Source organism: Sarcophilus harrisii, chromosome 2 (assembly GCF_902635505.1).
Source record: "Sarcophilus harrisii chromosome 2, mSarHar1.11, whole genome shotgun sequence".
NCBI lineage: Eukaryota > Metazoa > Chordata > Mammalia > Dasyuromorphia > Dasyuridae > Sarcophilus > Sarcophilus harrisii.
The window spans coordinates 307,158,643-307,170,652 of NC_045427.1; the positions used below are offsets into that span (position 1 = coordinate 307,158,643).

General features: G+C 39.3%; 1 protein-coding gene across 1 annotated transcript in view; it reads right to left on the reverse strand.

The window, feature by feature from the left end:
* Positions 1-9,633, reverse strand: part of DNAL1 (dynein axonemal light chain 1) — a 63,624-nt gene extending 53,991 nt beyond the window's left edge. The window contains exons 1-2 of the mRNA XM_031952553.1: positions 8,914-9,633; positions 5-207 (exon numbers count right to left, since the gene is read on the reverse strand). Of these exons, the coding sequence (XP_031808413.1) occupies positions 5-207; positions 8,914-9,481 (771 nt within the window). The 5' untranslated portion in view covers positions 9,482-9,633. The remainder of the gene's footprint in view (positions 1-4; positions 208-8,913) is intronic.
* Between the last annotated feature and the right edge of the window lie 2,377 nt (positions 9,634-12,010).

The following is a 12,010-nucleotide window of genomic DNA, read 5'->3' on the forward strand; positions in this document are numbered from 1 at the left end:
TTACCTTTGGGTGATTCTGCACAAATTTAGCAGCCTGAGCAAAATAGTCAAGATTTAAATCTTTCATGATGGGAGGTAGATCTTCAAAAGCAAAATATGGCAAAGCTAAGGTAGCAAAGCCTCGACAAGCAAGAAGACTAGCTCGAAATTCATGTAATCCCCCTTCATCACCGAACATGTCAATCACACCAGGAAATGGACCATCCCCTACAAAAGCAAGGACAAAATGTAAGATGACAATGTTGTTCTTGACTTCATATACAAGAATCTGAAACATTTAAAGGCCAATATTTGCTAAATATGATATTTAGGTATAGCTTCAAGTTCTATTTGTTCTTAATTTACATTTTACTTTGACTTCCATTGGCAAGTACAGGTATTCAAATACGAGAATAAAAACATGAAAAAAAAGGAACATATGAGATAAAATGAAACCAACCTCCTCCAAAGAAATGATAAATTACTGAATTTGTCTATAATTTCCATTATTTACCCATCAAAAGAAATGTCTCTGTTTACTATATCGTAGCAACAAATGTAATGCCAGAGAAACTGAAGCAAGATAGAGATTAGAGAGTTTTTAATATTTTGTTTGAGTTTCTGAGAGGGAGAGATTTTCTGAGGGGGCAGATCAGAATCCATTTGTCCCCCCAGGGCTGAATTGGACTTTTGTCTCAAAGAATTCAGCATTGAATGTGAGATTCCAATGATTTTCATATGGTCTAATGATCAGGGGAAACAAAGGCAAGGGGTGGAATCCAAATACTGGTGAGCTCGGGAATTTCCAGGAAGGGATGATCAATTCGCTTCTGATAGGTTGAGGATCGGACCATAAATTCTTGATAACTTAGGAGAATTTAGGAGCCAGGATGTCTGAAATAAAAGATCTTCCCTTATCTGAGGTTAAACAATTACAGTTTATGATCCTAGAATAGCCAGGTCCAAGTTATAGCAATCCTAATAATCAGGAAGGGGGGGTTGAAACCAGGGGGACTGAGGCAGAACAATTCAGGGAAACTGAGGTGGAACAATTAGGGAAACTGAGGCAGAACACTAAAAGGAAACTGTGGCATAACACAACCACACCTTTTTTTGTTGTTTGCTCTAAGACTTTGTTGCTGTTTCATCTCTATTTTTTTGTCTTTATTTTATCTCTTTATTTGTCTCTCTATTCTTTGGGTTCATTCCCCTCTGGGCTGAATTGACTTCCTAGACTTTCCCTATCAAGTCCCAAAAACCTCTTCACAGTGGAAACTCGCTGCATCCCTGCAGCTTCTGACTGGCTGGTTCCTCCCAGAACTTGCATTTTTAAAGTAAGATGCCTGCTCAAGTCATGTATTTCTTCCTCTCTTGAACCACACTAGTCTCTCTAGAGGTTCTCTCCTCTGCTCCTACATCAGTACCTTCCTTTATCTCTCACCTTTTCTTCTCCCAATCCCCACCTTTTCAGCTTCTTTTAATATGCTGCCTTCCCCTATTAGAATGTAAGCCCCTTTAAGGGAGGTACCTATCTTTCTTTCATCTTGTATGTATATTCCCAGACATTAGCACTGTACCAGGCACTTAAGAAGCACTTAATTGTTTGATGATTGGACCTGATTCTGTTCTCTTCACTCCAGATAATTTTATATAGCTATTTATATATGCCCTTTAAAATTCTTCATAGTTATAATCTTGGGGTGGGGGGAAGAATAGGGAGTAGGTTCTATAATTTTATTATTTTATACCAGAGGTGTCAAATACACACTCCACAGACCTTGTTATTTTCTAAGTCATCACAATCCTTATGGACAGTTTAATATTTTCTATTTCTGAGTTTGACACTGCTGGTGTCCACTGAAAACTTCCCATAAGGAAACCCCTTCAATGCAAATCTCTGATTTCCAGTCTTGCAGAGCTGTTCTGAGGTACATAAACAGATTAAATGATTTGTCTAGGGTCACAGAGTCAGTATGTATCAGAAGCAGATGTTGAACCCAGCCTCTCTTGCTAGTACAATATAATGCCTCATAACTTCTTATGACATAATAATATTCTATTGTATTCACATACCACCATCTGTTCAGCCTGATCTAATGTAAAATGTTTCTGAACTAAAAGCCAATCCTTTATTGATAAACACTTAGTACATTTCCAATTTTTTGACATCACAAATACGTTAAACATGTCAAGAACGTCTTTGGAAATTGATGTCTCCCTGTCAATAATATCCTTGGGATATATTCTCTACCGCAGAGAGATATTCTCTATCTCTATGAATCAAAGAATATGCTTACTCCTAATTCTATCATACCATACTGCTTCTGATTTCCAAAGCGGACCAATTCACAATCCTACTAGCACAGCAATATCAGGCCTGTTTTACCCCAGCATTACCAGTTGTCATCTTTTATCTTGTCAATTTGGGGCTCTGGTAGCTCAGAGTTGCTTTAATTTGTATCTCTGATTAGGGATTTTGAATATTTTTTCATGAAACTGTTGATAGCTTACATTCCTTTAGAGAACTGTCTACTTGACAACTTATCAACTATAAAATAGTTCATGCTGTCAAGTGTCAATTCTTTATATATTCTGAATGTCACATTTGTTTTCAAACATTTAATGCAATAATTTCACCTATGTTTCATTCTTTGATTCTAGATTTATGGTTTATATTTTATAAAAAAGCTTTTTATTTTTATGCAATCAAATTAAAGTATTTCTTCCCATAATTTTCTGAGTCACAATTTAAAAACTTATCTCCTTCCCAAAACTGTGAAAGTTTTAATCATCTCCTGTTTTCTAGCTTTTTACAATGTTTAAAAAACTATGTTACTGGTATATATGTGGGTGTGTGGGAGTGTGTTGATCAGGTCTCTTCTAAATGTTTGCTAATAACTTTTGCGGAATAGTGACTATTTCCTCCAGTGATTTGTGATTCAAGTATACCGAGTATTTTACCATCTAAATCTAGCTCTAATTCATTACTAGCTAATCTATTCATTAATCTGTTAATCTATTTTGTAAAATTACATATTGTATATGTTGTGTAAGTTGAAATCTAAGATGCAAGGTCCCAATTCTTCCTTTTTCTTTTAAATGATTGATTTCCCTCTGATATTCTGGACTTTTTGCTTGTCCATATGAATTATTATTATTTTTTTACATTTTCAATTTTCATGGCATATGATTACATGTGCTACATGTTGTTTTTCTTTTTTACTATTCTTCACCATTCAATTAAGGGTTTTTTGTTCTCATTTTTTAAAAATTTCAGTAATTTGATTTTCTTTTCTCTTATTTGGTTAATTGGTTAAATCATGTGGCTAATGATTTGCCCTAGACTTTTAAAAATTAATTTATTTTAATTTAGTTGTATGTGGTTTGCTTTCAAGTCTTTTGTCTAAGTGATAACTTCTGTTAAGTTTATTTTAGTTGCATTAATATTGATTTTCTCATTTTAAAAACTGAACTTATCTCATTAACCTTCTCTTTTTTTCTTTTGTTAGTATAAATATATAAATTTGCCTCTAAGAATTACTTTTGCTGCAACCCATAAATTTTGGAATGTTACATTATTATATTATGAAGAAGAATCATGGATTATTATGAGCAGTATTGCCTCATAAAGGAGAGAGAAGCACTAGAAGATAAAATAATCCTAAAGAAAACTTAGCAAGATAACTAAAGAAGTAAAGTCATCCCAAGGGCATTTAAGGAGAAAATCAGAAAAAGGGCTACAAACAGAAGAAATATGGTAAAGATTTGCAAAATTTATCACAAGAAATTAAAGATTAGACCTTAAAATCATTGTCCTTAACATTTATGGAGAAAGCAGAAATTATACAAGAGAACAAAAATGGGGGGAGGGGAAATCTAAATTAAATGAAATATAGAGAGAACAGATCCCAAGCTATAAATCTGTGGTGTCAAACTCAGAAATAGGGACCACTAAACTACATATAAGGATGCCTGTTGGACATATAATTCACTTAGAAAACCACATGTTAATATTATCTATGTTTTATTGTATTTTTATTTGTTTTGTTAAATATTTCCCAATGATTATTTTTACTTAAGCAGCACTTGGGAGTATTAGAGGCCATAATGCTATCTCTGTTTGATATGTACTAAAGATATGGACTGTGAGGGTCCAGAGGTACCAATGTGGAAGATAACAGATGTGGACATTTTTGATATCAAAAAGATGACCAAGAAAACACCAACCAACTACCAATCTTTTCCATTAAAATAAAATTCTTATGAAGGTAATATGATTATATAAATTTAAGGCATCTTGATGAGGGCATTTTGCAAATGCCCAATATTACTACTCCTCATGCTCCTCGTTCTAGCTTTATTCTCACCAGATTTGCTTGGAGACCTGGACAACTTCTGACCAGCCAATCCACTAAACACCCCTCCTTACATCAAACCAGAGTGGTACTTCCTATTTCCATATGAAATTCTCCGCTCTTTTGTAAATGATATTCAATAATGCACTACATCATTACCATCTAACAATTGCCTGAAAGATATAAAATAACTGTTTGCTGCAATTTTTCCTGAAGTTTTGCCTCTTCCCCTTTTTTGTTTTAGAGAATGAGTATCCCAACGAGGGAAGAAATGTGGTGGCCACTCACTAAATTAATGTTGACTTGATGTTTTCCTATGATTTTTGGTTATTAGAAGGACAGCAGCAGAATATATATACTAAAATTCTAAATATAAGGCAAATTCTTCTAGTTTGTCTTTCAAACACAATTTCACTCAACTTTTCACACACACATTTAAACTATCGAGAACATTATCAATATAATAATCAACAATAGCATATGCAACAATTTACACACATAACAATTTTCCCTTTTAATTGACACAGCTGCAAATTGCAATAATCTTTCTGGGATTCTGTCTAGCCCGAGTAACACTGGTGATATTTCACCCCTACTCAGATAAAAAAAAAATTCTTTTAAAACTAAATTACTCCTAGTTTACTTGTATAGAAAATTTCACAATCTAAAGTATGACTTACTTTGACTTCCAGTAAATTATGTTCCAGCTCTCCCCACTATTCCCTTCTCCCCAGTTAATAATTCTGGAAGAAATAGAGTAGAGTACCTTATGGTAGGTGATGCTTTTTTGGCTAACCTTTGAAATTCTCTCTTTACAGGTGAATAACAAATACTGGTGAACTAAATGTGGCATTTCTCTTTAAGACATCTAGTGATTTCTATAGGTCTGATTTGGGCAAATTTTCTTGATCAATGTCCTTCTTAATGGTGATTAGATTCTGTATTTTTCCCAATAAACCCATAATTTTCAGAACTCTGAGCTCCATCTTCCAGAGCTATTATCTTTACTTGTAGTGTTTTCTACTTTCAAATTCTATTAGATTATGTTCTTTGATCTGGTTTTGGTGCATTTTCCAACCTGAGATTTTTATTTCCCACCGATTCCATCCTTCATTCCAATTTTCCACCACCTTAACTTTTATAAGTTTGACTTTTTCCCTCTTTACTGATAACATATCTCATTAGAGAGACCAAATGTTACTTTATTGACAATAGATGATTCTTCATTTCCTTCAAAGCACTTACAATTCAGTCTGTTGTGTTTTAGGTTAGGTTCAGCTTCATATCTAGGGTAACTGTTGAAACTATTTTTTTCTGATGACTTCTCTTTAGACCTTCTAACTTATAAAATTTTTAATCATATTGGAGTTTCTTTCTGATGTTTAGTCATTCCTTAGTTCTCTGAAAAGATATTCTCTATGAAGGCCCTTTACTCTCCATCTTTGCTCTCCTTTCCCTTATGTATTGTGACTACCAGGGGTTAAGGGAAAGAATGGAGGAATGAAAAGATAAGTTCTATGCTCTCTCTCCACCTTCTTGCTAGAACATCACAATCTTAAACATTTGTTTTCAATCTCTATTTTGATTGGAAGGAATTCTGACTGAAATAAATACTTTACTTGAAGTTATTATGAGAGAAAGCATTTTAAAAGCCATTTAAAAATTCCTAGTTTTATATAAGATATGAAAGGCTAGGGGCAGTTAGGTGACGGAATGGAGAGAGCACCAGCCCTTAAGTCAGGAGGACCCAGTTCAAATCTGGTCTTAGACCAGACTCTGGGCAAGTCACTTAACCCCAAATGCCTCAGGGGAAAAAAAAATGTGAAAGGCTGTGTAAACAAATCATTTTTTTTTTTTTAGAGCATGTCATTTAACTGCAATTTACCTTCATTTCTTCACCTAGCAAATGGCATCTACCTACCAAGATTGTTATGAAGATAAAATGAGATATTTGTAGTATATTATTATAGAACCACATAATTAAAAGAAAAAAAAAAAAAAGACATAGTCCCCCAAATCAATGGAGTGAAAGATGTGCCAAAAATCTCTACACATTCTATTCACAGGATCACAGATTTAGAATTGAAAGGGATTTTGGGGGATCATCCAATCCAGTAATTCTCAAAGGGTATGCCTCAAAACTTCCCTATACCCTGAGCCCTCCATATCCTGGAGCTCTGAAGAACTGCCTGTTTTTCCCAGTTTGGTATCAAAAAAAGTCACAATAGCAGCTTTTGATTAGAGGTCTGAAGTAACAAAAAAGAAGTGGAGTGGAGGAGAGGAGTTAATGATAGTAATAGCAGCTAGCATTTATGTAGCAACTATCTGTGCAAATGTTATCTCATCTGATCCTCACAACAGCCCTGGGAGGTGGCTACTATTATGATCTCCATTTACAGTTGAGGAAACTGAGGAAACCAGCAAGTGACTTGCCCAACATCATACTGGTAGGGCTAAATTTGAGTTCAGGTCTTGACTGCAGGCCCACTGTTCTATCCAGTGAAACATCTTGCTGACTCTTAGGAGACTCAGGGAATCCCAAGTTCTGGATAGCAGGTCTGGAACCCTTCCTTGTTGCCAACTTAAACATAGTGTACCGCAATTTCTCACAGCAAAAAACGTTGTGCTGTGAGCAGAAAAAAAGTCTGAGAATTGGATCTACTTCAATCCTTTCATTTTACAAATGTGGAAAGAGGCCCAGAGAAGTCCAGCAGGCATTATGGAAAAAAACTAGGATTTTAACTTAGGTCCTTAAAACTCCAAATTCAATGCGTTTTTTTTTTTTGTTTTTTTTTTTTAAGGAATTAAACAGTATGCCAAAGAAAAAGACTTAATTATTTTCTGAACTGTTAGATTTAATGTTATGTAAATGTCACATGCAGAATGGTAGTGCCTGGAATGCATGATAGACCTGGTTTTAAAATAGCTGAGACAGAATCCTGGCTTTGACATTCATTCACTAACACTGTGACCTGGAATAAATAACTTAATTACAATTTCCTTGTCTGTGAAATGAAGGAATTCAATCAGATGACCTCTAAAGATCCTTTTCAACTCAATATATTTTTGACCAACTGGAGTGCAAGCCTCTTGTTTCCAAATTCTTTCTGGTGAAAACAGAATAAATTTGTATGGCTAATCCCTTTTCTGCCCTCTAGCCCTGGAGTCACAAGTTATTTAATAATTTAATCAGAGACCTAGAGGCAAGCTCCCAAGTGACCACCTCCTCCTCCCCATTTTGATTTCAGTTCAGAATAAATAGGCTAAAAGACAGGCCAGCTAATTTCAGTTCATTCTCCTCTCAGCCTATTAGAATTCCTAGATTCTTTCAGGTTCAGTTTAGACACCATGTCCCTCTGGAAGCCTTTCTTGATTCTCCCAATTCTTAGCCTGTTCTCCTCCTTAAATAACTGTGTAAATGGTGGTGTAGTGGATAGAGCACTGGACCTGGAATCAGCACTACCAGAGTTCAAATCTGACCTCAGCCAGCTCCAATTCTCAATGTGTAAAACAGGGATAAGAATAGCACCTATTTCCTAGGTAAGCGAATGGAGAAAATACCTAGGAGATAGGTGCTATTATTTATTCTATTATTTTGTGAAAATCACCTGGAACTCCCCTCTGAACAATGACTTCCTCGGCTAAAATCCTGACTTCTACCTGAAGCCTTCTCCACTCCTCTTAATTCCAGTGCTTTCCCTCTGCTAATCATTTCCTATTTATCCTAGGTATGTGTGTGTGTATACATACATACATACATATATCTATATATATGTAAATATATATAGATATATGTAGATCCGAGTATACTGTCTCCCTTGTTGGACTGTAAGCTTAAAACAGGAACAATCTTCTGCCTCTTTGCATTCTTAACATTCAGCACAATGCCTGGCCCATAGTATTGCCCAATAAATGTTTACTAATTGGTTTCCCTCTTTTATTGATTTCCTATTATTCCAGCAAATAGCTTGCTTTAAATACATTTGCATGTCTCCCCTCTGTAAGCACCTTGAGGACAGAGACCGTCTGGCTTCTTTAACTATCTCCAGAACTTAATACACAGTGTCTGGCCCTATAACAGGTGCATAACATTTCCTGATTTGCTTTCTCTTTTAATTATTTTCCAGCTTGTATACAGCTTGCTTTGTATATATTCAAAGGTTGTCTCCTCCATTCGGCTATAAGGTCCTTGGGTGCAAAGCTGTCTTACTTTCTAGAGCACTTCTCACAGTATCTGAGAAGCAGCGGGAGTGAAATTTAAGAGATGCTTACTGACTGGTTTTTCCATTTTTAATATTTCTTATCTACCCAATATGTAAGCCAGCACACGGCAGGCACTTAATAAACACTGATTAGTATTTGTAATGTGACCTTTGGAAAGCTTTAAAGGTTCTATAACTAACTATACAAAGCACCTCGAGGGCAGGAGTCCCTAAATCACTGCACCCAGAAAATGTGTGCTCACTCGGACTGCACCTCGGCGGGGTTTCCGGGAGCCCTGCTGCGCCATTCCCTACCAGAAGAAAACGCCGCTCCCTGCTGGAGAGAAGGGTGACTGAGGAAGCAAGGTCTCACGCACCTGGGGGCAGGAAGAAGGACCCTCGCACCGTGCCCTCGCGGACCCTGATGGCCCGGATCTCGGGGGTGGCATACCAGCGCTCCACCCTGGCCGAGGCCAGCACCTGGCCCAGCAGCAGCCCGGTCTGGTTGTGCGCCTGGTGCACGGTCACCTCGAGCTTGAGAGGCTTCTTGAGCACGCTCCGCTGCACCATGCGGATATAGGGGTTCTCCATGCCGGCCGGGGTCAGGCTCCACATCAGCCCCATGGGCTCCACGCCCGTGTAGTCGCCTCCCTGGGAGGGGTCCTTGGTCAGGTCCAGCGCCCCGATGTTGTCGGCCTCGTAATGGGCGCACGACTGGAAGAGGCGGCCGTAGTAGCTGACGGCCAGTGCCCGCACCGTCACGGGCTCGCCGGGGCTCAAGCCCTGCACCTGGATGTGCAGGGGCTCGTCCGCCAGGCCCACCGGGGGCGACACGCTCAGCGTCACGCCCTTCTGGGCGCCGCTCGGGGACGCCGAGAGGCCCCGGAGCGGCTGGCGCCCGAAGCCCGAGCAGGCTCGGAACGCGGCCCCGGCCGACCGCCACATGCTGCTGCCGGCTGGTGACGGGCGCCTGGAATTGACAGGACCCCGGCACGCACGCACGCACGAGAGACACGGCCGCCGCTGTGAGGAGGGCGCCCAAGGAGGACAGACACGGCCTGGTGCGCAGGCAAGCTGTAGCGCCGCCCCACCTGCCGGGGCTGGGATATGGTACTGCAGCACCGCCCCCCCCCACCCCCTACCCCGCCCTCGGCCGGTTCCCCGGCTCGGCGCGTGCGCCCCTTCCCTTCGGGGCTGCTGCTCCGGCAGCTGAACAGGGTCAGCCTGGGGAGAGGAGCTGAGGGAGGGAGTTCCCGGGTTAAGGGAAGGGCCGCGTCTCGGGGGCTTCCAGCATCAAAGCAAGACTTGGGAAAGCATCTCTTCCAACCCCTTTCATGTAACATTGGTAGAAACCTGAAGCAGTAGCATGCTCAAGGTCATAGATGCTACATTGACAGGAGTCACTTGGGGGGGGAGGGGGAGGGTCCTTCATTTTCATGAAATATGTTTAGTGATAAAATTATGAAAGACTTAAAATTATCAATAGGACTTCAAGTATCTTTTAAATTAGAAGCCGAGGTACCTTTAAATTTTTGTATTCTACCCAGTAGGGATTAACTTTAGATTGGGACTTTTAAAAAGTGAGTAGTCCATATTACCAGGGAATTGTCGCCTTGCAAATAGGCTTTGGCTAAATCTAGTATGAATTTTGCGCATTCTGTTTCAACAAGTGGCTACATCCATTATTCAGTATCTTCCCAAAAGCTATCATTGAACACTCCCCTCCTTCCAACACACACAGACACTCAAAGAAAATGTCCCAGGACAAATGTTGAACTCAGGAAGATGTCTCCCTGACTTCCTGCACTCTAACCACTAGCCGGCCTAGCTGCCCTAGCTTGGGACAGGGTCTGCATTTATTCATTGTTATTTCCCCATGAGCTTGTAAGCTCCCAGAGGTCAGGGACTGCCTTTTACCTCTATCTCCAGCCAGCTAGCACCGAAGGCACTTAATAAATGTTGGTTGAGTGTTGTCTCCAGGGGTATCTCTTGGAGTTTTTCCGATCCCCAGCACTCAGCACAGTGGCATATTGTAGGAGCTTAATGAATGTTGATTGATTGATTGATGGATGGAGGCTGGGAATGAAAAGCAAGAAGAGAAGCAAGTTGCAAGTTCCTCTCTTGAGGAAGGCAGAAATTTAGTCGTGTGGCTTCCCCTCCATTCCGATACAAGTAAAAGGAGTCTGTAATTTGGGGATGTAAAAATGTTTTTTGGATGTAAGTGGGGCCTTCAGTAAAACTCAGGGTGTCCATGAGGGGACACTTCCAGTCCTAATTATATTAAACTCAGGAGGTTGCATGAAGGTTGCTTCCTTCATGGCTCTTCAAGAGCTGATTCTGTTATGCTCCTCAAACTATATAATTAAGTTCGTCTTTACCTCCAGAAATGTTCCCAGGGGTCAAGTCCTGTTTTTCACTGAAAGTGCTTTTTTAATGCTGACTCCACTGTCTTGTGTTTAGAAGGCAACTGAGTGGAAGGTGAACCTAAGGTCATCACACTCCCCAGAGAAATAGAAAGTGCTAGGGCTGCATCCACAGGGTCCTCAAGCAACTTAGCCCTTTGTTCAGCAACCAACAGGTTTATAATTTTTAAAAATTAAACTTTATAGTTTGTACAAAGATTTACTCTTCCTTCAATGCCCAGCTAGATAGATTGATAAGGCAGGGGCTCTAAAATGAAGTCATGTAAAAGATATTTTCTGTTGCTGATGTTTGTACCAATTAAAAAATACAAAAAGGCAGCCTAAAAGGGAAGTATGATTTTATCAAATGTAAAAATAATTTTCATGTTCAATATTTGATTTTTCTTTCTTATTCATGACATTCTGGTTAAAATAAAGAGAAAAATAGAAGGAAACAAAGGAGCTAGTAAAAATGAGACCAAGGAGAAAACAAAACTCTTCAAAGTTTTGATTACGCACCCCAACAAATTTCCATATTGTTGTGGCTCTTATTTGATCTTCCTTTTCAAAGATGACCATCATGGATGATGTCTTCATTCACTTGGATTTCAGTGAGGCAGAGTGGCCCAGTCATCAGCTTCACTCATCAAATAACAATGGCAAGACTCAAGTCAGGAAATCTAGTAATGGCCCTGGGGATACACTAGATAACTTTTGCCTTCTTCAATACTTTAAGCACTCCACAATGCCTATTTCAGCAGTCTTCATGGCAGTTGGAACAAATTGTTTTCATCTGCCTATTCCATTGGGGAAAAGTCTTCACATGCTTGGCATAGACACCCCACTAACTCACCATGGGTTTAAGGACTGTTGGTTACCCTCAAGCTAGTTTAGATTAATGAACATAGGTAAAATATCTGAGTCTGCTGAGATTTTGTTTACTGCTTCTTGCTACAGCTTCTTGGAGTTAAAGGTGAGTTGAGTGTCAGACACCAAAAGTGATAAGCAGCTCTGAAAAGGGCTGAACAAGCCCTCACACCAGAGGTGGTCTTGCCTAAACATCCTGAGGTGT